Source organism: Wasmannia auropunctata, unplaced genomic scaffold (assembly GCF_000956235.1).
Source record: "Wasmannia auropunctata unplaced genomic scaffold, wasmannia.A_1.0 LD335903.1, whole genome shotgun sequence".
In the NCBI taxonomy this organism is placed as follows: Eukaryota; Metazoa; Arthropoda; class Insecta; order Hymenoptera; family Formicidae; genus Wasmannia; species Wasmannia auropunctata.
In genome coordinates, this window is record NW_012026987.1 from 1723619 (window position 1) to 1751474 (window position 27856).

The 27856-nt window shown below is 44.3% G+C and overlaps 3 protein-coding genes across 4 annotated transcripts in view; 1 reads left to right on the forward strand and 2 right to left on the reverse strand.

Moving 5' to 3' along the window:
* LOC105455359 (septin-7) overlaps positions 1 to 2443 on the reverse strand; it is a 34447-nt gene extending 32004 nt beyond the window's left edge. Inside the window, exons 1-2 of one of the 2 annotated variants that reach the window (XM_011698631.1) lie at positions 2067 to 2443; positions 1403 to 1404 (exon numbers count right to left, since the gene is read on the reverse strand). In XM_011698631.1, the coding sequence (XP_011696933.1) occupies positions 1403 to 1404; positions 2067 to 2079 (15 nt within the window). In that variant the 5' untranslated portion in view covers positions 2080 to 2443. The remainder of the gene's footprint in view (positions 1 to 1402; positions 1405 to 2066) is intronic. The other variant, XM_011698628.1, reaches the window with a different exon arrangement.
* Positions 2444 to 2605: 162 nt separating this feature from the next.
* Positions 2606 to 4050, forward strand: LOC105455360. Its single transcript, XM_011698633.1, has 2 exons — positions 2606 to 3680; positions 3837 to 4050. The coding sequence occupies exon 1, from the start codon at positions 2748 to 2750 to the stop codon at positions 3522 to 3524; it is 777 nt and encodes a 258-aa protein (XP_011696935.1). The 5' UTR covers positions 2606 to 2747; the 3' UTR covers positions 3525 to 3680; positions 3837 to 4050.
* Positions 4051 to 13518: 9468 nt separating this feature from the next.
* On the reverse strand, positions 13519 to 27313 carry LOC105455361 (SCY1-like protein 2). Its single transcript, XM_011698634.1, has 16 exons — positions 27215 to 27313; positions 23773 to 23987; positions 23231 to 23384; positions 22843 to 23060; positions 21334 to 21454; positions 20834 to 20917; positions 19763 to 19908; positions 19169 to 19414; positions 18215 to 18360; positions 17937 to 18087; positions 17310 to 17550; positions 16115 to 16283; positions 15441 to 15622; positions 14838 to 14894; positions 14452 to 14705; positions 13519 to 13764 (listed from the first exon to the last, which is right to left on the reverse strand). The coding sequence occupies exons 2-16, from the start codon at positions 23923 to 23925 to the stop codon at positions 13519 to 13521; spliced, it is 2568 nt and encodes an 855-aa protein (XP_011696936.1). The 5' UTR covers positions 23926 to 23987; positions 27215 to 27313.
* Between the last annotated feature and the right edge of the window lie 543 nt (positions 27314 to 27856).

Genomic DNA, 27856 nt, shown 5'->3' on the forward strand with positions numbered 1-27856 from the left:
CACCATCGCTCTCCTACTTTCCTCCTCCCGCATTCTTCCCCCTTAATCGATTAAGAGAATTGATTCTTTAACCCTGCGGAATTCCTCTCGGGTCTCTCTTTTTCGAGCGTTTTTCTTTACCAATAAAATGCATAGAATGCGTAACCACCGTGAACGTTGTCGTTATCGCGTTTAAACTTTAAACAGAGCTTTGTCAATACTTTTCATTTCTTCATCAGATGTCTGCTTGTCAAAATACAAAAAGAAATGGACGTAGTTTTTTTTAAATCAAACTATCATTCATTTTATAGCTATAATTGTAACTGTTCATCATACAACTGTACCTTGTAATAATTACACGGAGAAAATATTCTTTTAAAATTTCCCCTGAAAATTTTGTTAATCGTGGGACAACATAATATTTTGACAAATTTTACTGTACACTACAATAAATTTGTTGTAGTATATATTTAAAAAAATAGTGAAAACCATATAAAATTCGTGTCGAAATACTGTGTTGTCCTACGATTAACATGATTTTCAGGGGAAATTTTAAAATAAAATTCTCTCCGTGCAAATGTAGTAATTAACAGCGCATTTCACGAGTTATGTTATAAGGATTTTCCGTGCTGAACATACTGACTATGTGACTTTTTTTTGTGTCAGACCTTCTCTCCTATCGCGACCGACTGGGAACAGACGTCCGTGAAAATAGCGGCACTTTATCTATGCAGGACCAACACAACAGGCAATGACTATACAATCTTATCTTAATGAGAAACTAATCGGGTGACATAGTGTGCAAATAGCGTGAATAACTATTTCGAACAAAGCCAGCGAGGTCAGACTACGAAATGAGCAACAAAAACTGATTTCAGGGACAATGTCGAGAGAGAGATTTTTAAATATCTAAAATAATCTGTCTCTTTTCATTCGAAGAAAAACTTCGATGTATATCATACTGGAATTAAAAATGCGGCTCTATGATATTTATTTTCCATAGTAAAACGCAATTTATTTTAAATCTTCGGGTTTTTAGAATCAATTCTGGGATTTTTGGATTCTCAGGACGAGAATCGATGAATGAGAATTTCCAAATATAATAACAAAATATGACAAATAAAATAACTAAATAAATGCCTTTAGACTCCAACTCGAATTTTCGTATAATTTTTTCGGAGCGCTTTTATTCTTATAGGACGTCAAGCGGTGCTGTAGAAATTGCTTCTGTTTCACATTACAAATTAATCGGATAATCGACAATCAAAACATTGTCTGATCGTGTTTATTTTTCTCTCACCATTCTCTCAGTAATAATAAGTTACGCGAAACGTTAATTCAGGGAAGCCATCAGTGTTATATTTTTTGCTAAAATGCTAAATTATTTACGTGCTTTTACGATAGAAAATGTTAGGTGATACACCGCTTGCGATAAATAATACCGAGAATAATTATTGGCAACGCGCGGAACAAAGATGGCTTCCGAAAATTATGGACACCTGTTAAAAATCAACGGCATATCGCAAAAAAAAAAATACATGAATATATGAAATACAAATTTTATTATACGCAATCTCGTTAGATTAAGTCAGTTGTATCAATAAACACAATAGACAATTAGTGCAAACTCAGCCTTCTCTCTCTCTTTTTCTCTCCTCTTCTCTCTCCCTCTTTCTGCAACGAAACATGAGAAAAACACGGGCGGACTGACGGCGCAAGATTAGTGCTCCAAATTGCCCAATCTTTCTCCTCAATTCGCACTGGAGTCACAGCCGCTGTGCGGAAAGGGGACGAAAAAAAGGGAACAGCGCGTTGACGAGATCTAATTAATCCGAGCTGTCGCGAGTAGGAGGGGCAGGGAGGAGTGACCATTAAATGGTTAAATTGGTAGGTTAGGTCGGTCCGCGGCGTATCGACCGGCCGCGCCGTATTGACGACGAAATTTGGCGGCTCCCAAAATGGTCGGCGCCCCGTGTGTCTCTTCCGCCGTCGCCCAACAGCCCGACAGGTGAGAGAAAGACGGCGAGAAGGAGAGAAAGAGAGAGAGAGAGAGAGAGGACACAACGCCGGAGCGTCTCTTCACTTACCACTTCGTTGCATCGTCGTTCCACCGGGACGTCGTCACAGCGGCTGCTCATCGAGCATAATTCTCCGTTCGTGGGCGACGCGGGTAAACGGCCACCAGCACGCTTCCTCGCATGCCACACTCGCGAGACGCGACAGCGGGGCGACGAGACGAGGCGAGAACAACACAGGCCACCGAGGAGAAGAGCGGACGCGAGTACGCCGACGACGCTCCGGCACGCCGATACGCGACCGCACTTTTCAAATATTCGCGTAGCCCAGCCTCTCGCGGCACGACGATTCGAGTGCCGACGACGCGTGCGCATCAACGACGAACGGACGCCGGTTGGCCGCCGAGAACGGCTACGCGCACACAACCACACAGATCCCTCGCGCTGCGTCGACTGTCGGCAGTGCCGCAGTGCCGACTACGTGAGTCAAGTGAGCAAGATGGCCGACTCTCGCCGCTCGCGCGCGGCCACCTGCCGCCATCTGTTAGTGCCTCGCGAAAGTTTTTACCGACCACGTGACGCTGGGAGAGAATTGTGAACGCGCGACGGCAGTGACGGCAGTTTTCAGGTTAACTTCGAGAGTTTGAGCATTGAAAACGCGAGATTGGCCGTAAGTGTGAGCGTTCAAAGGCGATCGTTGATGAGTAATGTATGCTCGATTGACGAGGGACGCATAATCTCCTCTCCAAGGCCATGGGCAGGGCGTGCTGCGTCCTGGGCTGCCCCTCGGGTGGAGACGCCCCGTCCCACCAGATCCCCAAGAACCCGGCTCTCTTCCAGAAGTGGAAAAGCATGATTTACTCCGAGAAAATTAAACATCTGACCGACGAGCAGATAAGCAAATGCGCCGTGTGCTATCGGCATTTCGCCGACGACGATTATCTGGTGACCTTCAGAGTGAGGAAGTTGAAACGCGGCATCGCGCCTTCGTTAAACTTGCCGAACGTGCCGGCCTCCTCCAGGGTGTCTGGCGCGGTTGACGTAGAGCCGCGACCGGCTGCGAGCACCGCAGGCACGTTTGTCGTGAAAGAGGAGATCGAGATCGAAGAAGTGACAGAGATTCCAAGAATAACCGAGGAAGTGTCCGAAACGCCTCGGATTGCATTGTTCGAGGACGCTCCGGAAGAAGTCGATGAATCCTGTTTGTCCAACCAGTCGCAAGCTTTACCGGACAGGCGGGCAGAAGAGCGAATTAATTCAACGGCGGTAACGTTTGAATTGATTCGCAGAGAAAGGACGCCGAGGAGGAAACGAATAAAATTGACCGCGGTGCAGTTACCTCTGCTTCGACGCAAGCAGCAAGCCAAGCAGTACGAAAAAACGCCCACGATACAGAAGCTACTGTCTTTCCTCACGCCTGCCGAAGCAGCGTCTATCAAAACCAGAATACAAAAGGCAAGATACTCTCCGAAGGTGTATGTAAAAGTGTACCACGATGTTGCACAGAGGAAGGCTCTTGGTCAGTTGTGAAGTCTAATAACTTATCAAGCAAGTCTCGAACGCGCGAGAATCAAGACACGAAATTGTTCGACCTTTGAAATGAGAAGCAAATCGAACCAATGATATCAATCCCTCACATTTATGTTGACAGGAGAAAATTAATTTTCGTCATAATAGAACAATATTGTAAGTGTATCTTTATTTTATATTAGACGATTACTCCCAACTACTTGTATTAATTGTTTCCCGAGAAGAAAAATTTTAAATATAATTTGTATACTAAAATTTGTTTTGCGTGCAAGATTAATTAAATTAATTGTTTGACTTTTATTTTTTTTTCAGACGACAATAAAGGAGTAAATATTTTAGATATGCTCTCTTATTAGACATATTACAGTAAAGCTGTAAACTTGGCCACTGTGCAGACGGAAAAGATTTTAAAAAAAAGGACGAAAAGGTACAAAATTCCAAGCATTATGTCGATACAACGGTAGTTTTACTGTATTTTTAAAAACGAATACATGAAATATACATTTATAATTATATGCATGTATAATTGGTAGAAGGATTGTATTTATTCTCTGAATAGACCTCTGAATTCTATATCTTATATCACTAACGACGTCGCAGAGAGTATCGTAGAACGTATCCTTTCTGAACACATAATCTTGACGGGGATTATTCGGTTGAGCACTTTACTCGCCGGTGACGAATACCTTTTACTACGCGAGAGAGAGAGAATCTCTATACTGAGACAATAATCCGATGATTCGCCGGTTTTTTTCTTTTTTTTTTTTTTTTTTGGAAAACGCGCCGATAAATCCGCGCGCAACCGATTTTCGAGGGAGAGAAGTGGGGGGAAAGGAGGGAACAAAGCCGATCGAAGTTAGTATAAATCGAAGGTACACAGTGAAATTTATCCTCTTTAGAATTTCTATGATATTCATCTGTACGGAATGTTCCCGAGCATATACATCCAAAAACGTCTGACGAATTACGTTGAAAAATATTCTCGTTTAAACACATTTACGTTTAATCTCTATACATCTTAATCGATTTTTATTCTGGAGGTGCAGAATGTATGCACGTGCGATAATGTTTCTTTATGAGGTACGATGTTTTACTCTTTTTTTTTTCTACGTCCACTAATTACGAAATTGCAATTCAGAACGTGTTCGATTCTACGGCCGATCTCAAAGAGTTCGTATTCGTAATTCGTTCGTGAATTAAGTAAATATACTTTCCCTTTAGTTGCGTTTAGTTATCTACGAAATATTTCCCGGTGCGTTCCAATTTACAATTCTCCTCGCTGGTATATTCTTCGTTTTTTTTTATCGAATTCGGATTCTTGAAGATTTAAGAGACGTGTTAAAAGTACACGAAATATTGATTTCGAGACAAATAGAAAATTTCTCACGTTCTCCAGTATGTTCGAAGAGCGCGTCGGTTTATACTTTATAATAACTCGCCATCAGTCAACTTAAGCTTTCAATTAAAATTGAAAATTTCGAAATCCTGCCTTGAACGCGTTCTTTTCCCATCGCCGATTCAATCAGCAGACTGAAATTACTCGATCACCCGGTTCGCGTGTAGCGTTTTATAATTGAAGTAACACAAATAACAGACGTCAGAGCCTCTTTGCTTCGCGAGCGCGAGGAAGCGGATCGAGAGTAGATTTAAAGACGAGAACCCTGATAGACGAGAAATCTGTCTACCGCGCGGCGGAAGTCTTCGTTCTTTGGAATGTGACTGAGAATCGTGTCTTACATACAGAATCTGCATGCGGGAGAGGCATCCAAAGGGAAAGTGCAGAAACGAACGAAACGGTTCGTAGTACCATAGCGGCGCGTTTATCCGTTGCTTAGGTCGCGTTTTTTTTTAGGCCGTACGGGGGTTGATTTTCCCTAAAAATAGCACTTTGAATCGCGCGCGTGTATATGTATATATATGTATATGTGTGTCCCGTCGCTTCTGAATATTCATCTGGGACCGACTTGGCCGTTTTGTACGAACGATTCGATAAATAAACGCGCCCCTGCACGGTACGGGAGCAGTTCTTGTGCGTTGTTTTGTGATGCTCGTGATCGATAAAATCGATATAGGTACGCGGATCTGTGCCTCTCTCGGAAACGCGCGCCCGCGTTTGGACGAGCCATGAGCGCCGATCAACATCCGAGTGTTTGCTAATTTGATTGTATGTCGCCCGGCGCGATGTTGACCGACTCCGGCATTACGTATTCCCCCGGCAACGTGGAGCAAGACGGAGTGGAGCAGTCGAAACGAGAAGCGGAAAAAAATAGGACGCAGTTAGCATCAAATAATTTATTAAAGCGAAAATCTGGATGTTAGCCCGATCGCGCGGTTCAGAGAAAGAAGGATATCTCTACATAGATTTTCTATTTTCTCCAATTGAATTTTCTTAAATTACACAAATTTGATTTGAATGGTGCAACATAAAAATAATCACCTCCGGAGCTGCGCTAAAGATAAAAAATACGTACAATAATTAAATTTTTTTCACAACAAATATAATATATATTTATGATATAAAATTACCATAAATACTATATATAATAATTTTTTCAAAATATGAATATCTAATATAATTTATATCATAAATAATGATAAATAAGTATAATAATATAAAATATTATAATAAAAATATATAACATTAAATATATATAATATTATACGTATCTCCTCTCGAGTGCCCGCTTGACTCGACAATCATTTGATGGACGGTCGCTATCGCGATCGATCAATTCCTCCGCGTTTCATTACCGTGGAAAAAAAAACTTTCTCGTCCAAACGCGGCTGTATCTAAACGAAATGCGTGGTCGCGTGCATAGATCTACCTCGATAATTCTTGATACGTGTAAATGATTGTCCGTGATTGTCCGTGATTGTACGTTATAGAATAATCACACTTCGACATCTCTACTCCGTTAATTTTTCTCCGTTTCGTGCCTATATTTTCAAAGTACGCAGGATCGAGGATGGGGGGGAGAAGGAGGAGGAGAAGGAGGAGATAAGAAGGGAGACCTCGATGCCTCCTCTGGTATCGCTTCACATTACTTTCTCCAAGTATGTGTGTGTGTATGTCGGGGGTGTGCTTAACGTTAAGGACACTTAACTTTGTATAATCTTACGCCATTAGTTAGAATAATAATCACACACGAACGAATGTTATTTTTTTTCACTTTTTTTCTCCTTTTTTCTTAAATTTTGGAATTGTAGACGGGAAACAGGATCGTCAGATCTCGGCGTGAGAGAGTTCCGACACCTTTCCGATCCGCGCTACCGCCGAGTCGCGAAGACGGGTGGAGGAATTAAACGAGCGTGTCGCTGTCGAAATTCGGGCGGGCGGGGCGGGGATGTCTGATAATAAGAAACAATTAAGCTTCCTTTCCTCAAGATATTTTCTATCCTGAAAACGTGTGTATGTGCGTATGCGCGCGCTGCAACGCGGTAATATGTATGCAAACGACAACTGTCTTTCCTTATTTTGTGCGATGGCGAGGCGGCGGGTGACGACGCGCATAAATCGAAAATTAAATGAAAATTCTAATCACGCGAATCATCGATCAGTTATTCGTCGAATCTCTGCCTCTGTACTTTTGACTGGCACTTTTTATCCGCTGAAATTAATGCGCTCACGTGCTCGACGATTCGAAGAGCGCGTCCCTTCCTCCCGATGTTCCCGCGTGTAAAGTGGTGTCTACAATGAGACTTAAGATTTAGGAAAATTGGCCAATTACAAACGATTATTCTTTTCACGTAAAATGAATAATCAACTGTGACTGGTCAATTTTCTTAAATCTTAAGTGTTAAGTCTTATTGTAGACGCGTATGATCGTCGCGCGCTTGCAGGCTGCAACGTAAAGATGGCTTTGTAACATGACATATAATATATGTATATGGTATACACATAATATATACGCGCGCGCACACACAGAATCGAGCGAAAACATTTAATGAAAATGCTTACAATTGCACGAGCGAAGAGTCGCGCGAGCTTTCGGGCTCCCGAACTTGCTCTCACCGCGAGTGTTCGCCAATATTGCAATATGCTTGCGCGGAGAGCGCGTAAGCGACGATCGGCGCATGTTTGTATTTTGCAGCGGTGAAGCAGCGGTAAATACACGCGCAAAAGTTAAATTCTCCGAATCGTAAACATTGCCCGAGCGCGGACGAATTTCGATCGATCATTCGTGGCCGCGGAACGGTCGGATTGACACGCCAGTGACATTCCAGGTGAATTCGGGGGTGAATTTGGATGCGCACGTGACTCGGCGTTTTCCCGCGTGACTTCCGTTCCGTTCCGCGTGACCGAACTTTTTCATCTCGCGCTTTCCAGTCGCACCTTCCCCCGCCGACGTCCGACGCATCGCCCCGCAAGTTATCTCTCAGGCACTGTAAAGCGTAACGTAAATACGACCGCGAAGAGAATATAGGCCTTGTTTGTGGAACAAATTCACCTTTGTTTTCAGTAGAACCCTCGGTGCAGCGAGTGCGTGCGATCGCGAATCGGATGTGAATCGAGCGCGTCGAGATCCATATCGATCCACATCAATTGGACTCCACCCTAACTTCGAGAGCATGCTTAATGTCGGCCGCGCACCTCTACGTACGTATGTACATGCACTTGTTATTCTCGCGTGTGTTCATCCCACGTAGTGTGTCGTGCCGTACGCGTGACAAACCGTGCGTTAACTTCAAGTACAAATGGCGAATTGGGACTTTAATCGTATACACACTATACACTATCGGTAAGTAATAAACGCATTAAAGTAAGAATACTTTAAGAATAAAAAAGAGGAGGGAGACAGTAGATCTGTTTTCTGTTTCCTACACTTGGACCGCACTAGTACTTTCCTTCTCGCTTTTGCCACATCGAAGATATATATATCTATTTCACTGTAAGTGCAAAGAGTACCGTGGACATATCGGTTGCGACACTTATTGCCATAATTTTAATATATATTTAATATATATAATATATATTATATAGGTAACTAAATATTTTGCAAATGCGAACCCACGATGGTGTACCTATACTATCTTTAGTCCAGAGACAGTACACCAATCGTGGCTCGCATTTGCAAAATATTAGTGCTTTTCGAAACCTATTAAGAAAAAAAAAAGTGTCGCAACCAATATGTATCCACGACTGTACACTAGTTCAGGTATAGAAAACAGATTTGTCAGTGTGTCGCGTGTACGTGTATACGTGTGCGCGATGGAAATCGGAAGAGTTACACTTCGAGAAAGGAAATTCGCGAAATTGACGGCGTGGGAAGTTCAAAATCTTATTGCTACTGCTTATGCGCTCACACGCGCGCATACGTGCACGTCACACGCGACTGAAAACTTTCTTCAATTTTCGCGTATATTAACTTGATTTTCGATCATCGACACGGCAGATCGGACGTCCCGGCCGGGAAAACATTCAGAAATTAATCCTTCCTTTCTCTTTCCTTCTTGTCATAAAAAAAATGCAGTTGAAAGAGCGGAAGGGATTATACATTTATTATTCTCGCGTGAGTTTGTCTCACGTAGCGTGTCGTGCCGTACGCGTGACAAACCGTGCGTTAAGTACGAGTCCAATGGACATTTAGAGGTAGAGTTTAGCTGTTCGAAGGGTATCAAGGCCTTGCCATTGAAGCTATTAATTGTGAATGTGGACCCAGATTGTATAAACCGGCACTATAGATAATACAGAATACTTTAAGAGCAAAACAACAAAAAGATATATCTACTGATCGAATATTCAGAATGCGTGTTCCATTGGAACACCATTTTTTTTAGTATTGGGACCGAAACCGTTACTATAATCTAAACCGGTACTATAAGTAAGTTATAGAATACTTTAAGAACAAAAAAAAAAGAAAGACAGAGAGCGTGTTGCGTGTATACGCGGTGGAAATCGGAAGAGTCACCCCGAGGGAGAAAATTCGTGGAATTCACGACGTGGAAAGTTCAAATTCTTATTGCTACATTGCGTGTATAAGCTAGAAGTAATAAAGATTCTTCTTCTTCTATTGCTACATTGCATTATGCGATCCAACCCGCGCACGTACACGCGCGCGTACGTGCACTACGTGCGACAGAAAACTTTGATCTTAAATTTTCGCGTATTAATTTTCTCATCGACGCGGCAGATCGGACGCCGCGGCCGGGAAAACGTTCAGAAATTACTCCTTTTTTTCCTCTTTTTGTTTCTCGTGAAAAAACGCAGTTGAAAGAGCGTCTGCGCGGAAGAGATTATAAATTATGTTATTCTCGCGTGAGTTCATCTCGAATGTAGCGTGTCATGTCATACGCGTGACAAATCGTGCGTTAAGTTCAAGTACAATGGCGGACTGGTGGTTGGATTTCGAGATAGCGCTGGCTTCTCGAAGGGCAAGGCGTCTGGCGTACCCAGTCAGTACTATTATTTGGGATCGATACTGTCTAAACCGGCACTATAAGTAAGTTATAGAATACTTTAGGAACAAATAAAGAAAGACAGAAAGCGTGTCGGGTGTACGTGTACGTGGTGGAAATCGGAAAGGTCATTTTTTCCCCCCGAGGGAGAAAATTAGCGGATTTTACGATGTGGAAAGTTCAAATTCTCATTGCATTATACGCTCCAACGCGTACGTACACGCGCGCATACGTACACATCCGCGGCTGAAAACTTTTTTGAATTTTCGCGTATTGAAGTGATTTTTTCATCCTGTATATCGATGGCTAATCGGCGCCGAGAAAACATTCAAAATATTCATATACTCTTTCGTTTCTCTTTCCTTTTTGTTTTTCGCGAAAGAACGCGATCTATGAAGAGCGTTTGCGAAGTCACTTCGTTTAAAAAGGCTCGAAAAATAGGAGAATTCCGGAAATTATTTAATGATGATTTTCCTATTCGTGTAATTCTGGTTCATAAGTTAATATGATTGTCCGGTACAACGGAGAGAAACGGTTGGAAACTTCATGTTTTCGTAACATCGAATATTTGAAGTCAGTCTATCTCTGGGATATGTAAAAGATAAATAAATCTCGTAACGATATGTTCTGACATTCCGTCTAACGTTTGTATCGAATATTTTGTCTTTCTCTGCCTCTCTCTACCTCGCTCAAACATATGACAATTAATTAATTAGTTAATTATTTTGCAAATATTCTTGCAATCCGCGACGTATTTTTTTTTTCGCGACAACTTTGGAATTATCGGTTACTTCGTTATTTCTCATGACATTCGCATTTTTTGTTTGCCCTCGCGATTGTAATCGTGTCTTTTAATTATCATAATTTGCGATGAATCAGTAAATGACTTCTCGCGACTAAGTCGCGCCTTTTAGAATTGTAATTTTTATAAATATTTCCGCACTATCGTCGGGACAATCTGGTCGCCTGCTTGCAATATCTCGATAAGAATCTTTAAAAACGAATCTCACTGAATAATTTTATGAATTGTTAATACATTCCGTTCACTCCTCGCTATTACGTCATCAGTTGTATCGAGAATTATATTAGCAGGAAATATATTTTTCTTGCGCGGAAAATATGTACGTTCGGTTTATAGTCAATTACGTATACGCGGGCGGACGGATGAGATACATCGAATATCATATCATTATTTGCGCGCCAGTTTAATCGACAATACCACGCCGCGAGGAAACTAACGATGCACGTGTACGTATGCCCGCGCGCACGTGCGTGTACACGTGTGTGTGTGTGTGTGTGTGTGTATGTATGTGTATAGGGAAGTGTGCGTTACCCGCCTTCGCACAGCGACGTCGCGCCTGAGTTATAAAAGCTACCTTAAGACTTAGTGATTGTGTAGTGCGACAATTGACGACTGACAGCGTGGCTAGACACGTGCTGGACACGCGTGTCCGCGCGCACGCCGCATTATTACGATATACATATTTATAGATTATTACATAGACAAATATATATCGACGAGAAAAATATTCATTCTTTGTTCGTACGTGGCTAAGAGAGATGTATATTTATATACATATATATTGTATATGTATATTACTTTGCTTTTACTTGTTCTGAGTTTACTTACTCTTATACGATGCGTGTCTTCTTGATACACGAGATAGATCAGAAGTCGCGACTCTCCGAATACCTTCGGATTTGACTGTCGAAAATTGCAACCCTATTGTACAATAGATGTTCTCTCGAGTCGCTCTACGTAGTTTACAGCGAACGATCGTCGGCCCAGATAAATGTGAAGTTCGAAGTCGGACGGCCACATTGAGCGTTAAACGCGCGACGAAGATACACGTGCGAGAGAGAGAGATAGAGAGACGACTTGATTCCTAATTACTAATGACATAATAAAGGAAGCGATATAGAGCGTGTAACAGATCGGATTGCACTGACTGTGATATCAGGAATTAATCTCATTTTCATGCGTTCGTGATCATCCGTTGTAACGACCGGTCGAATTTACGATCGTAGTCGATCGACGTCTTCTGATACATCTCGAGTGTCCACGCCCGTCGCATATACACGTACTATACCAGACCATCTATCCCTGAACCCTCCGTCGTCACTACGTGGCGGCGAGGATGATATATATATATATATATATATATATATATACATATATATATATATGTATATATATATAATAACGGAGATACACGCGGTGCGAATATTAATTAGCCCGGCTTGGGTGGGGAAGAGGATGGGTTTTCCCCGGGCTAATTTGCGGCCATCGATTCGCGATCCTGTCGGCCGCGAAGAATATACTGTGTGTATAACTATATGTATACGTATATATATTATTAGGTCAGATTGTACGCGCGTTAAGCCGGGGATCCATGCAGACGAGCGGGCGCGAACGAGCGCGAGCGACCGGCTTTGCCTCGTCGACGAGATGAAGCCGCTCGTTCGCGCCCGTTCGCGCCCTCGCGTGCACGCTCGCCTGGTCCGGACCCGGCCAGGGTAATCCACAGCGAGAGAGCCGCTCTATTCCCGCATTGATCGAAGATCGTCGATACCGCGGGAGAAAGAGAGAGAGAAAGAGAGAGATTCTCGCGTCTCCTCGCGATCCCGAGGCCAATTAAAAGAGGAATCTCGGCGGGCGTCGCGTCTCGTTCCGCCGGGACGTGTCCTTGGTGACGAGAGCCTTCGCGAGCGATCCGTCGTCATCTCCTCCTCCTTGTTTCCTTACGATTGACCGAGCGTGCAAGGGAATCGGTGCGCGTTAGTTAGAGACTCCACAACCACCGCGATCTTGTCCGAGCTCCGTTCAGCGTCGTTCGTTAGCACTTCACGCTTCGGGTTGTCTATTGAAGAACTGATACTGCAACACAGAGAAAAGTGGGGATCGTCCTTTACGCCTCGCCGTTTCTCGAGCGGTGAACGCGAGACGTTTCTCTCGCGACAATAAAGAGGAATCGCGCTAACGATCGGTCGTGGAAGAGCGCGAATCTCGGTGGGAGACTCTCTACAGGAAATACTCGTATATATTTATAAAAGTTCCCAGGTTTAATAATTTGAACTCTCTGAATTTATATCCCCTTTGTCGTTGTAAAACCTGAATCTTTCTCGAACGCGAGGAAATATCCTAGCACATCCTGCCTCTCGCGACGTCCGTGTTGGAAAAACAATTCACTATTGGATTAGTGTAACTTTAGAAAGGGCGTTACTGCATAACTTTTATTGAATCTCTGAAGTATCTTGGATATTAGATCTGTCAAACTTTATTTATATCAAGAAGGCGCGTGCTATTAAAATCTGCTCCAATCCCCTGCGATGTTCCCAGGAACAAAGATCCTTTTCGAAATTATCCTGTTTCATTCATCGTTCATTTCGTCGGCAGAAGGACCACTCCGATCAATATTTCGATATCGCGCCTTCGCGACGGTCTCTCCGAATTAATCGAGAGCAGAGAGAGAGAGTGAGAGAAAGAGAGAATCTAATCTAAGGACAAGGTGCATGGGAGTGATCAAATCGGAGAGAGAGAGCGACAGGCGTGAACCGAGTTAAGGCTTAGTGAATATCCTTACACTGTAACGGAGGGTCAGTGGGAATGCTGTCCCGGTAGCTGGAGTGATGGAGAGAGTGTTGGTGGTGGTGGTGGTCCGTTCAGGTTCAGGCAGATGGGGGGTAGTTGTCTTACCATGCTGGAGCCAACCTGCTGCAGTAGCCCGAGCCCCTGTTGCGACGACGTCGAGGACACGGACGGCCGTCTCGAGCCGCGAATACTGTTCAGGCTCGAACTGAGCAGATAGGGCACGCTGCTACTCGTGATCGGCATTCCGCCCCCCTGCGAACAGATCTGATTTTATTCGAATTGATTGGTTTCCGTCGGGTAATTTCACTATCAAAATTATCCATCGCCAAAAATACGCATTGATTTAATACTCGAGATAGAGAAAGAGAGAGAAAGAGAGAGAATGAGGGAAATTAATTTCTCGACCATTAAAACTTTGCACGTAAATGGCGAATCTGCGATTCCGCCCGCGCGTGACTCCGTTAATATTACTCCGCGCATTAATACTCCGCACGGCGGATCAATTAACGACTCCGATTTATTTCTGCTTTACGCCGGCCGCGTGATCAATAGAAGGGATTCGCTTTTACATGTGGCAGGTAGTTTTCCGATTGTTCCGAAGAATGTCAGTAGGTCACGTTAGTTTGAACCCCGATGCGTCCCGCGCGAGCACTACTTAAATATTGCAGAATATTTAATTCCCGAATTGCGAATATTTTATTCCCGTTGTGAATATTTAATTCCCAAAATCGGAGACTAAGAATTTTTCACGAAGAGGACATTCTTTCGCGTTTCACGATCGCCGAGAACCGCAGATTCTCTGTCGTTCGTATATCAATTTTAAAATCATTTTTATTTTTTTTAATAATTCGTATCTCTTTTTTTTTATCGCGTCGCGTGCCGGCGAGATCGTTTCACGGCATGCAAATTATGATAGGCGTGGAGGATATGTATATATACCGTGGGCGGGGATAAATTAATATTGGACCCGCGTCGTTCCTGGGGACCGGTGCTGGAGTGCCGACGGATCGGCAGGCCGCCGCCGCCGCCGGTGCCGGGCGTCCCGCCCGGCGAGCTCGCGCAGGACGGCGCTATCTTTATCTTCGGTGTCATCAGGGTGTTGTCCGACAGCCGTCTGCTGGTGAACGTGTTGGCGACTCGCAGGAAATTACTGTCGTTGGCCGACGGCGAGTTGAACCATCCGCCGAACATCGCTAAACAGAACGCGGTTATACGCTCGGTTAAATCGATCCCGCGCACGAAACGCCTCGCGTTCTCCATCCGCGACGATCGCGTGAATATTTCACACGGAGCGAAAGGAGAAGCCCCACATCATCTCCACTTACCAGCCACCGAACTTTTCCGCGCCATATTTTCCGCGGACGCCGTTGATCCGATGGATCCTGCATGCGTGCGGGGGGGAAGGGGAGAAGAAACGTCGTTTTAGTGCCCGTAAACTCGGATCACTTAATTCCTCGGAGGACCCGTTTCCATAAATATTGAATCAACTTAATGGAATCGCGTCCCCTTATTTTCTTCCGCTCCCGCCGCTCCGAAGAAGTCCGAGTATTTATTAAACTATCGCTCACTTTAGCTAATATTTATGGAAACTGCCCACCGGAGTGCTACTACTTCATCGCGGAGAAAAAGTGCCCTAGCCCTTTTACACAACTGACATGGACACACGTTATAAAGGGAACATTAGAGGCCATCACACGTACAAAAATTTTAATCGTAAGCATATTGATTAATCACAGTCGAACATTCTGAAACATAAGACTGCAATTTTGATTGATCAATTTACGGCTTTGTGACTATAAAATGTTGATTCGTGTGATGGCCTTAAAGCCCGTTACAAATTAATTCAAGACCGTGAGAAAATTTGAAAGGTCAAATTAGAACGATTGGTAAGGACAGGGCTTGTCCGATATCTCTGTCAACATTCGCACCGATGCTGTTCTTTCTGGCCATGTCCTCGGCCGACGAGGTCTTGCGCTGCTCGATGCGCAAATTCGGGATGTTAAAGGCCGGCACGTGCACGTTGTCGGTGCTGTACTGATGCCGCAGCGGCCGCGACTTGTCGGGGCTCGGCAACGAGAGATTGTCGAGCGTCAGCTTGTTCCTCTGATGTCTGCAATTTGAAAAAGTGGGAGAGAGCTCGCGCGGTGAGCGTTATGAAAATTCTGAAGATACGTTACACGCCGATCGATGCGGTTGCGCAATATTAATTAATTAGCAGCCGCAATATTCGTTAATTATACGGAGTGCTCGACGTTGCAATTGCGTTAAGCGCAAACAGGACTCTCTTCGTAGTGGGAACAGCGATAAAAAGGATTATCGATAAGACAATGATTAATTATAATATAGAAGATCAGATACGGTTCTGGATTTCTATGAATTCTTTACGTTGGGTGACTTCTGAACGCGAACACCGCGTTAATACTTCGCAATTGGAAAACTCTTTAACGATTTTACGCGCCATTTAGCGCGCGCAATTACTCGTTTATTTTCGCAATGATTATTAATTAGTTCACCAGGGGAATCATTACGTTGTACTTCCGTCGTTTATCCGACGCACATACCGCTCCGTTCGATCTTACAATTAACGCTAATTGCTACTTGCCTCTCGATGTTGTTCAGCATATCCTGCAGCACCTCAAGGAGCAGTATGAATTGGTCGAGATTCAGCTTCGGGTTCACGGTCTGCGGTAATAGAGAAGGCATTGCATGCGTTGCCATCCAATTTACCGATAATCCGTACTTCTTGTCGGTCAGCATCAGCCTGTAAATATCTGAAACACGTGAAGCGGGCGAGAATAATTAATTTGGTAGCCGCCGTTTGTTTTTCTCCTTAGAATGAGCACCTGTCCCTACGGGAGACAGAGGTAATTCCTCTTTTTCCTTTTCACTCCCTTTTCTCATTTTCTTTATTTTTTTCTTTCTTGAGGATAGAATATTACATCTCTAGTCGCGCTTCATTACACATTCAAATGGTCCCTAGCTAATAAAAATGTCTGTCCTTCTACTGACAGGCAATATGAATATTTAACCAAAAATTTCGAAGATTTTATTGAATTATTCCAGACAGCACATGTTATATCGTACTAATATTTTATATTCTATATATACTCTTATATTTATATTCTATGTATACTATTGAAAGTACCGTGATGACATCAAATATATTGGTAACATTCGTGTGACATCTCATTGTCAGTAGAATATCATTTTTTCGTATATTATTACGATGTACTTATTAATGTAACAACTAAATTTCAATTATTGTACTGAATGTACTGCGATTATATGTACCTTATACTCAGAATATCTGAAAAATATTCTGGTGGTAAATGTGTATATATATTTTCAGAACATACAATATGCAGAATGCAGAGCTAACGTTTATATAAATATATCACTGATGTATCTCAAATCTTGATACATCATACTTTTGCGATATCGCACGAAATTGTCAGGATTTAGATTAGGCTGTCTGGAATATTCACCTCTAGCTCGAAACACGTGATATCCAAATTTTGACTAAGTTACTGCGGGGTTAACTGCTTGCCCCAATAAGATAAAAATAGAAGAATGAAATCACATTTTGAAACATCTTCTAAGTTTTAATTAAGTCTTTAAGATATTTTAATTTTATTTTGCTCCAATTTATTTTTATTTTAGTTACAGTAAACATTTTATCATTATACTTTTTAGCTGGGAAGGCAAACAGTTGATCGCCTGCATCAACGCGGGTATGATTTCCATTAGGTGCGCACGTAAATCCGCGCGTGTTGTATATTCGCCTTTACGTCACTTACTTACAACCCGCACGACGATCTCGGGTTCTTGCAGCTTGATTTTACAGAGTAACGGTAGGATGCAGTCGATGATCTTCTGCTTCTCGAGGCGGCTCAGGATGCATGGGACCACGTCCATCAGCACCCGGGCGTTCGCCGAATTGTTCTCGAAGGCTTCCAGCAGCTTCGGCAGCACCACGTTACGTATGGCGTCGTCCTCGAGATAATTCGTCACATGCGCCACGGCCACGAACGCGGCCGTCTGACGGAGAAAACGGATCAATCGTTGATGACAAAATTTTTCACTGGCTTTGCATATTTATGTTGCCTTGCATATTCATGAACACTCTTATTGTTTAGACATTATCAGACTGCGAAAATTCTGAATGCCGTGAAGCGTCGGTGAATTACTGCAGGTCGAATTTACAGGAGATGCACACAAAATTAGGAATTTATATTAAAAATTAGACCCTTGTATAAGAGAGTAGGTTACTGCATTCTAAAAAATTGGAAACTCAATCTTTCAGATCTCAGCGTTTGATTGCAATTATTAGGTCATTTTTTATTTCATGTATAGAAAATAATTTAGGGGACGATATTTAAAAGTGTTTCCTTATTCCTCTCGGGGATCGACCGTTCGATACTCACCCGCACTTGAATGGTCGAATTTTCGAAGGACATGTACAGCATCGAGAGCACGTCGCGCTCGTATTCCTGGGGCGTCTTCTCCAGGATGATGTGCAAATTCTCCAGCATGGTCACGGTTCCCTGAATCGACTTTCGATTGGTGAAGAGAGGTCTGCGGGAAGCGAGGGAGAGAGAGAGAGAGAAAGAGAGAGAGAGAAACGGAAGAGAGGGTGAGATGAGACGTGCCTATTTCGCGCGGTCTCGCGCTCATTTCCGCTCTCGTACTGTGTAATACGTACTTAAGCGAGGGAAACACGATCCGTTCGTATTCCTCCTTCGTGCTGCTCTGGACGATGTACAGCAAGGGCTGCAGCACGGCCGGCAGCACTTCCTGCGTCTGCAACTCCGCGTGAAGATACGTCCAGATGTGCTGATACCAGAGTTTCTGCAGCACAAAACGGAAAACGCTCGCGTGACACGCGACATTTCGTGGCGGAAGCCACACGGCGGCCACGTACAGGTTAAGGTGAATCGAATCACAGTGCGAACACGGCATAATTTATGACAATTTATAAAATAAACAAGGTAAAGAAATAAGAGGCTAAAGGTTGTGTTACATAAATTATGTAATAAGGAAAACTGATAATTTAGATATATTAGTTGCTAGATTTTTAGTTAGGCTTTAATTTATAAAGATTAGATGAAAGTGATATAAGTGTACACTATATAAACCAAGTATTTTTTTGGCATGTAAATAGGCAAAGTAAATAAATTATTCTATTTTATAATTTTATAAAATAATACAAACTAAACGTGCTAAAAAGAAAGAGCATAGCTAATTAATCTTTTTTTTTGTCGTAAAAAATTCATTACATTGTTCCATTCGAGGATCTCATTTATACCACTAAACGTTTTAACATTTCTCCTTCGCGTCTCTATAATCTATCGGAAATCTATTGGATTTGCTCGGAATTGCGAGTCCTCGGTGCATTAAAACGCAGAAAATGAACTGCGAACGGATTATAGTGGAATAATTAGCGGCAGAAAGCGGATTACCGTTATTAAAATGGAAAATCGTGTGGCATCTTCAATAAGCATTTCGAATGGATATCACAATTATGATCTAGATATTCCAGATGATAATTCGGACTATAGCGTTAAATTTAAATATTTATTTCTCGGTTCCTCGTTCCAATTCTTCGATTCCAATTCACCCCTTATAAGCCCGTATATAACGTTCGCGCGTATAATACCTTCGGCATGTACGGCAAGAGTTCTCTCAGAGTCGTCGAGTAAAAGTGCTCCTTCTGATGCACGTCCTTCATCTTGCTGACGTCGAGAAATTGCAGAGCGTGCACCAGCGGATCTTGAAAGAACTTGATCATGGTCAGAACTTGCGCGGTCGGCCTCTGCATGGGGTCCTTGTGCAAGAGTCGCATCACGGCTTCCCGAAGCGCGATCGGTATCAGCGGCAAGAGTACGGAGACTTGATCGTCGAGCTGGCAAAGAAAGCGACAATCTGACGATTCTTTCCTTCAGCGGTTACAACGCTCTCCCTGCTTTAACTTCTTCGATCAGATGTTCGACGGAACTGCGCGCGGGGAACGCGATCGAAGTTCCGCGGTGATAAAAAAAAAGTACTTACAACTTGAGAAAGCGCGCGACTTGAAAGGACCGAAGTTTATTTATGACGATCAGATAGGGATGAGGGAAATCGAAGACGGGAATCCCGTGTCTCTCTCGAGAGTTGAATACTTTTAAAGATTATATCCTATGATTTCTTCGCGCGGCGCTCTCTCGAAAAGGGAATCGTCTCGCCCGCGTCTCGCGGGCGGAGATCAACTTACGGTCTCGAGTTGCTTGAGATAATCCGAGCTGTTGTGATTCGCCTGTATCAGCGGCCGGCCCTGATTGTAAATCGCGCATATCGTCATCCCGAGGCTGTACATGTCGCTGAAGAAGGTCGCGATCTTTTTCTGCTGCACCTCCGGCGCTGCAACACGTTGCAGCGGCTGTGTTACAAACAAACTTCCCTCCTCTCGTCGACGACGAGAGAGAGAGAGAGTGGTGTGTGTGTGTATGTGTGTGTGTGTGTGTGCGCGCACGAGGAGGATCATCAACAATGCAAATAGATCGTATCGCACATAGCCACCCGTGGAAAAGCTATTCCCTGTAATTTTCGGTGAGCTCGCCACGGGCTCGATTGATGTCGCGGGAAAGCAAAGCAGCGGCCCGCTTTTTATCGCTAAAGTTTCGGAGAGTTAATGAAGTTTCTCGCATAAATCCGGTCTCCCCGTGGACGCTAGTCGCTACCGAATTCATCTTTTTTTCTTGCGCGTGTAAGCGAGTCTATTTTGTTCTTTTTGCACACAGAGCGAACCTCGGATAAGCTCACCGTGTTTTATCATTCGGTCGGAGTTCATCAAAATGTTTCCAATTATAAAACGAAGTTCGAATTCCGTTACGTTGTTGTGACGACTGTATAATTAGATTTCTATTTTCGTTGCGCGTTTAATGTTAAACACGAGATTGTTTTATCTAACGCGGGGAACCGCGGGAGGAAAAACAAATGGCCGGATTAAATATTGAATGCAACGCTCTAAATAACAGGTTTGCATCTCGCGGCATTAGTAGAGAGATTGCTTCTTCTATATATCTATCATTTATATGAAGAGAACCTCCAATGATATATTTATACAAGATCCCCCGTTAATAGAGAAGCCATTTCTATTTATAGACCGAGACTCATTGCTCCCCCCAGCAAGGATCGATCGTATTTAACATGTTAAGTGTTAATGAAAAGTAAACTTTGTGATTTTACTATCAAACTTGTATGAATCGTAAAGCAAACAGCGTTACTGGAAGCAGCTTTCCCAGCGTGTGGGCGTGCGTTAACGACGGATTTCACGATGTCTCACCTATGTAATCGAGGTTGGGCTGGGTCATTTTCGGCATGTGCTTCGTCCACGACTGCACGGTTATCGGCATCTCCTTGGCACCCTCTACACAAACGAAACACATACCCTGACTAAAACTGCAGCGTATAAAAGGGCAACGCACGCCTGACTTAGCCCTCGCCGTCTAGCCGATACCATCCATTTACCTTTCATTGATTTTATTTGTATTTTATAATGTATTAGTATTATACAGCCGCGATACACACCCCCCCCGAAATAATTTTAGAATTTAACGACTTTTACGCTTCAAATTTTCTAACACAATTTTGTCATTATATATATTTATTTATGCGACGCGAATTATGCCTCGTCGTATTTATTATAGCTTTAGGCAATTCGAGGGGAGGCATGATATACATGCTTTGGTTGATGAAAAGTGGCTGATACTGACTAAAAATGGACTAAAACTTCGATTAGTGTCTTTCTATCTTTAGTACGAGGGATGACGAGATTAGACTCACCGATAAACTCGAACCCCGACAATTTCCACGTGCCTCTTTTCGTGATAATGATGCTCGTCGGGCAAACGTTTCTATGGAGAAGCTTACAGTTCGTATGCAGGAATAATAGGGCTTCCGTGATCTGCAAAAAGTAACGAAGAATCCCGTTAAAGGTCGGCTATCTGGACCCGAACCCTCGCTCTTCTTTATTCCAATATTATCTTGAGTAAAATGTCTTTAGTAAATGTCATGTAATTTCGATGTTTATTTCTCGTAACTTTAATCAATTTTTAATCCTTTCGTAACGCTCCGCATAATTTTTGTTTCATTGCTTGCAACGGCTCAAATAGATTTAGCGAATCAAATAGAATAGAATTACTCTTCGAGAGACATAATTGCGAATTCGAGTCATTAAACTGCGTTGCTGAACGCGATCGCCGTTATACACGGCGGGCGGCGCAAGTCTGACTCGTGGTTTGAGGGGGTTGACGGTATTAAGCATTCTATTACGCCCCTCGTAATACATTCTATTATGTGAGCTACATCGAAAAGCGGCACCGCCGTGATGGAGTTGATTTCGCGTGGTTAGTCCAACCAGGGAAACTCGTTTTTGAGAAAATTCACTTTGACCACCCTCTCTCGTTTCCTCTCTCTCTCTCTCTCTCTCTTTCTCTCTCCCCCTCTCTTTCTCTGTCTCTTATTGTTGCACGCATGCGCTCGGATTCGACTTAATTTTCCGCAACGCGACCCCGTTATCGCGTCTACACTACGATTCCGTGCTTACGCACAATGTCACGGTCGTACATGCGTACTCGTATATCGAAATCGCTCTCTTCCCTATTTGCCACTACTACCTATATCTATAATTTTGTGCTGTAACGCGCGCGTTGTATCGTAATAACGTTAATATAACACAAGGATGTAGTTTTTATCGAAACCTTCGATCGCGCTTCGTTCTAGTGAATATTATATCAGAGAAAAAAAGAGAGAGAGAAAGAGCGAGGGTGAGAAGAAGCATTGGGGCAATATTATAACGACATAAGCGCTTAAAAACACATCAATTTGTTTCTCTCCCCCGTGGTCTTGTTTTACGCGACTTAACTGCTAATGGGCGAACCCCCATTATCGGTGCCCCGGATTTCGATCCGCAAAGTGTGTCCGCGAGAGTATAGACAAACATAGGAAGTGCAGAGGTTACCGAAAATCGGGGCGTACCAAGCAAAAAAGTAGAAATTACCCTTTTCGCGTTATAATTTAAGCATTTAATTTAGGATTTTCTTAAAATATTTTCTGCGCGACGTCATTTTTCGCATCGACGAAATTTTTATTGAGGCAAGAATTTCGAGATACTGCGGTTTTCGCGGAGATAAATTTTAATTTCACGGTTCTCGTAGAAATAAAAAAAAAAATTAAATATTTACGAAGTCCCGCAACAGTCGCCCGGAGATCTTACAACGATGTAAGATTCCCCCTCCCCCCCCCTCCCTCCCGCCGCCCTCCTCCTTCGCCCTCGACCTCGCGTTCTCTTACCTGCAGAATCCCGTACTTGACCTCCAGCTCGAGCAGCTCGTACTCCTTGACGAAGGTCGAGCGGTGGTGGCTGGTGGTCGGCGGGTGGTTCTGCTTGCCCATCGGCGAGGATTGCGCCGCGAGCGTGTTTGCCAATTGCTCCTTGTACGCCAGGACGTTTGCCAGGCTGGCGAGGACCGGCTCCGACGCGAAGGCCAGCGTGTCCGCGCACTCCTCCACTTTGTACGCCTACATTGTCCGCCGGGTCAAATATAGCGCGTAATCGATCTACGGAGTGGCTCGCGAAAACGCTCGAACACGGCGATATGTGTACACATATATCGACCGAAACAGAGAGAAGGCTCCGGAAGGAGTGAATTCGCGAATGCCCGCGAATACCATTTGCCACGTGTGTATGCATGACGTACCTGAAGAAGCTTCGGATGCGAGTACCGTTCCATCTGAGCGGCGCCCGCGCGCAGTATGTCCGTGACCGTTTCCCGGCGTTTCGGCTTGGTCAGCTTCTCCACGGATCGTTTGTCGAACAGGAAGATCGAGACCTCCTGCAAGCGAGCACGTGCAGGAAAGGACGGAATTCAAGCGCGAGAATTCTCTCAGCCCGCGGGCATGACGTATCCGAGATCAAACGAATTACCTCGGTTCTCGCGTCTGAGTGAACCATTTAGCGGACCGACTTTTTCCCGAATCCGCGATCAATTCAAAATGTCTAATCCGCGAGACTCGTCTCTCTTTCTATTTCTCTATCCGGATATATCCGTTAAAGTCATGCTGTTAGAAAAATATAGGAAACTAAATCACGATAGTCGGAATCGGTCGTTTAGCCGTTTGGCTAAGCCGTTTATCGATATCGCGTTAATCGTCAATCGACGCTATAAGGAAAAAGAAAAATAAAAAGCGTGGGCGAAAAGCGCGGAGTTTCTCTTTAATTACCATCCTGTCCTTTTTCCGATAGCCGTCGTATATGCGCCAGACGTTCTCCGGTCCGGCCGTCGCGGACTGCTTGCCGATCTCGTACGTGTTGCGTATCGGATCGGGAAGCAAGTCGCACGGGGCCGTGCTGCTGCCTCTGGACTTCGCGAACATGATGAGCCAGCCAGCCGGAGGCCCTTCGGTGAATCAGCGTCGACCTCTCGCCCGTTTATTATCTGCCAAAGCGAAATCACGTCGACCGCGTTATTCTGTTGCTTTAGGGAAAGGGGAGGTGAGGGGAGGGAACGGCGAAATATCGGTGTAATATCGGGAGAGCGATCTCTATGTCGCTCGTGACAATGGAATACCCCCGTCGCGACGTGAGGCTCGTTTTCCCGTATAGGTGTGTGTGCGTGTGTGTGTGTGTGTTTGTGTGACACGCGAAATCGGATTCGTCAAAATTACATCGATTTTAAACATCACTTTCATCAGCGGCCTTTGTTACGCGGAAATTTTTGTAAATTGGCGCGACCGTGCGAAAAATAGGTGAGTCGAGAGGAATTTGCTCCGCGAAAATTGCGAGTCTCCGATCACTGCGAGAGCAGATCGGAATTCAAATCGTTAAATTCCATTTCATTCCTTCCTCTCCATCCCTATACCTATTCGTATTGTTCTTCTGACAAGACAATCGTGAAAATTAAAATAAATTTTATTGAGAATTGAGGGATTACAGAGACTAGTGGATGAATTTTAACAAATTGTGAATGAGAGAGAGAGAGAAAAAGGGAGAGAAAAGAGATAGGAATTTGTATTGTGGAATCATGTTATGGCAAATTTTTGCAATTTTTAAATCGTTCAATTTTATTTTACATATATCCACTTCCGTTCTTCTACATTTATTTGATTTTTATGTTGAAACAAACGAAAAATACATTAAAAAAGATTTTTAATTTATTAAGCAGAACGATACAAAACATGTTGCGCACGTGTTCAATATTAGATTACAATTTATTAGTAGATAACACAAAGGCGAACGGAAATTTTGCAAATAATCCCTGAGTGTCAATAACATGTATTTGATTTTGTAAAAAACTGAAGTTCTCTAATACGCTTTTAATTAACTGATTTTCGAAACAGTATAAATAATAGTTTCATTCGTGCTCCATTTCATAAAAGTAATTTTTTTTTTCATTTCATTTTTCATTTTTTTCAAAAAGATGCTCTGTGTGATCTATAATTGATCTTTTTCTCTTTTGTGAGAAGATTTAATTTCAAGTCCTTGCAACTCGTGATTAATTAAATTTTTTTCCCGCGCTTCTTGCACGAAATATATCTAAATACGAAATTCTTTCTCTCGCACACGCGGGAGAGAATCGAATCGTACCTCGAGGCATCGCTATCATCAGCAGTTTTTTAATTATCGACATTGAAAGTTGAAATTAAGCGGAAATGAGGTTTCGCTACTCATTTGCAGCTGTGCGGCTTAATTTGGAAACTCGCTTTTTCATCCCGTTGCGTCGAGTAATACCGTAAATATTGAACTTGGAATCCCGATATATCGATTCGCTGTGAAATACAAAAAACTAACTGTTTACAGCCGCCGTTTTTCAAACGGTGGGATGAACATCCACACGAGGGAAGCCTCGAGGAAACGGGGCAAATGACATTTTCGCGAAGGGAGAAATCTTCGGATGTTCCTTTTGATATTCGACGACGTGTTGTGAATAGAAGAAACGAAATCGCGCTCCTAAACGTACATGCAGAACGAGGGCCTTTACATATGTATACATAACTGAAATCCCATTGAGGGGATGTCTGAATAGAGAGGGATGATAGCAAGAAAGAGGAAGAGGGGAACGAAAGAGAAGAAGAGAGAGAGAGAGAATCTGCTATCAATTCAAATTTATGTCAATTATCCATATTTCAATATATTAATATGATCGAATTTAAAAATAATTCTTTTTTAAGAGTAAAAATCACGGAATGTTTTCTTTCTCTCTCTAAAAATAACATAAAAGTTTATATTTTGATATTTGAAACGTACATTGAAATATCACTCTTTACGCGACGGGAGGTAGCTCTCGAATCATTTTTCGCATTTCTATCGCCGGATGCAGGAGTAGAGATCGTGTCCTCAATACGGAAATGCGAACACTCTCTGAAATCGTATCTTTTTCCGGATGCTCGGTCGCGAATACAATGCGCGATTGACGCGAATCATCGTTAATTATTCAGTTTGTCAGAGAACGTGACTGCAGAGTTTGCGCGAGTGCGCTATTGTTAGTAACAGGCTCTCTTTGCACGAACGTACACAAGTACGTCTACGTTCGTTAGAAGATAGCGATTAGATATCAATGACGATAGCATCCGCCTTTTTAGCATCGTAGAAAACGTCGCGATCGGAAATAGCGAGAATGACGAGAAGAGCGAGCGCGAGAGAGAGAGAGAGAGAGAGAGAGAGAGAGAGAGAGAGAGGACACAGAAGAGCAGTCAAATGGTGGAAGTGAAAATGGTGAACGAGGACGAAAGGAGTAGGAGGAGAGGGGGGGTGTGTCTCTCATCCCTCTCGAGCTCTTTCTCCTTTCTCGGAGGACTTCCCGCGCAGGAAATATGATTCCTGATAGAGGCCGTCCTTCGGAGCCGCGTTTCGCTTCCTTCCTTCCTTCCTCCCATCAAGCTACCTGTCCCACCCGTAAAAGGGTGAGACGCGCCTCTCTCGCGCCCACGCGTTCTTCCCCCGTGGAATTAATATCGCTCCTCGTGAAATCCTAATCGCCATAAGTTCTCGTTGGATTGACGTTAACGGGCGTTATCCGCTCCAGTAAATCGATATTAGCGCGCGAGAGCTGTTAGCGTTTCGTATAACGTAAACGAGAGCGCGCAACCCCTCTAATAAGCAATCCCTCCGATTTTCGGCTTGTCAGTGCCCCGCGGCAACGTTTATCCCGCCGGATTTCCCGGTGACCCCAATCCCCTTATACTCCCCTGTTATTCCCATCCGTAATTTTCTTTTTCCTCGCGCGCCGCCTTCGTCGAGCGCCTTCTCCGTCCGCATAACGGGCGTCTTTTTCGCGCACGATGCGACAGCGGAAAATTTTGCTGCGAGAGGAGCGCGGGAAGGGCGACGACGAGAGAGGTACTCGTGGTGAGTGCGTTCCGGTGTGGAGACGCAGTTATCGCGGCTATACGCTGCACCCCCCTCGTGAAATCGCGAGCGAGCGAGGCCATGGGTTCGTCGTGTGGCCGATACTCCGCGCGAGCGCGACGAGGATCGCGATGCCGCGAAAGGGTAGCGATAAACGGCACACGCACGCGTTCACGCGTGTGGCATTACGCGTGTACGCATGTACGCACACGTCGTTACGGAGACGCGAGAGAACGGGCGGAAGGCAGCCGTGGATAGATCGTACATACAGCGGAGCGGATAGGACGGAGACCGGGAGCGCGAGAGTGTGTGACTCACCTGTTGCCGAACGATATCGGGAAACGCGCGATAGCACCACCACCGCACATAGGCTCTCTCTCTGTGCTCCGCGAAGAGGAAGAGGAAGTGGAAAGAGGAGATACACCGCGACGGCGGTGGTATCCGGCGGCTGCGGCTGCGGCTGCGGCGGCGGGCGACGGTGACGGCGGCGGCTGTGAAAAAGAGAGCAATAATCGCGCGGTATTTCGGAGCGCAAAGCGGAGCGGATGTGAGTGATGTTAGGCGCGTGGCGCGCGCGCGAGATGCACGACGACGCGGATCGAGTTCTCGCGCGCGGGTGGCACGCGCCCGAAGGATTGCGTCTATATAATATATAATATATTATACATATGTATGTGTGCATGTGCGTGTGCGTGTGCGTATGTACGTGCATGCGTTGCGTACGTGTGTCTGTGTGTGCACGGTCGTACGGCCGCCGCGCCGCGATGGGATGCGCCGGTGGTGTATCGCGACGGTGGACTGGCGCGACCGTAAGAGAAGAGGATCCTGTTATCCTGTAAACAGGCCCCTTCCCCCGCTCCAGCGGCAGCGGCGGCGGCGGCGTATTGCCGTCGTCGTCAACGTCGACGTCGTCGTCGCCGTCAACGGCGGCGACGGCGGTGGCGGAGGACACGTGCGCGT

Bases quoted from the DNA above. Each gene is read 5' to 3' on its own strand.
- LOC105455360 (XM_011698633.1), top strand. From the start codon at position 2,748: ATGGGCAGGGCGTGCTGCGTCCTGGGCTGCCCCTCGGGTGGAGACGCC.
- LOC105455361 (XM_011698634.1), bottom strand. From the start codon at position 23,925: ATGTTCGCGAAGTCCAGAGGCAGCAGCACGGCCCCGTGCGACTTGCTT. The intron at 23,385-23,772 runs GTAATTAAAGAG...GCTCGCTTGCAG, and splicing joins ATCGGAAAAAGGACAGGATG to GAGGTCTCGATCTTCCTGTT. The intron at 14,895-15,440 runs GTGCGAATGTTG...GCACGCATGCAG, and splicing joins GGCCAGAAAGAACAGCATCG to GATCCATCGGATCAACGGCG.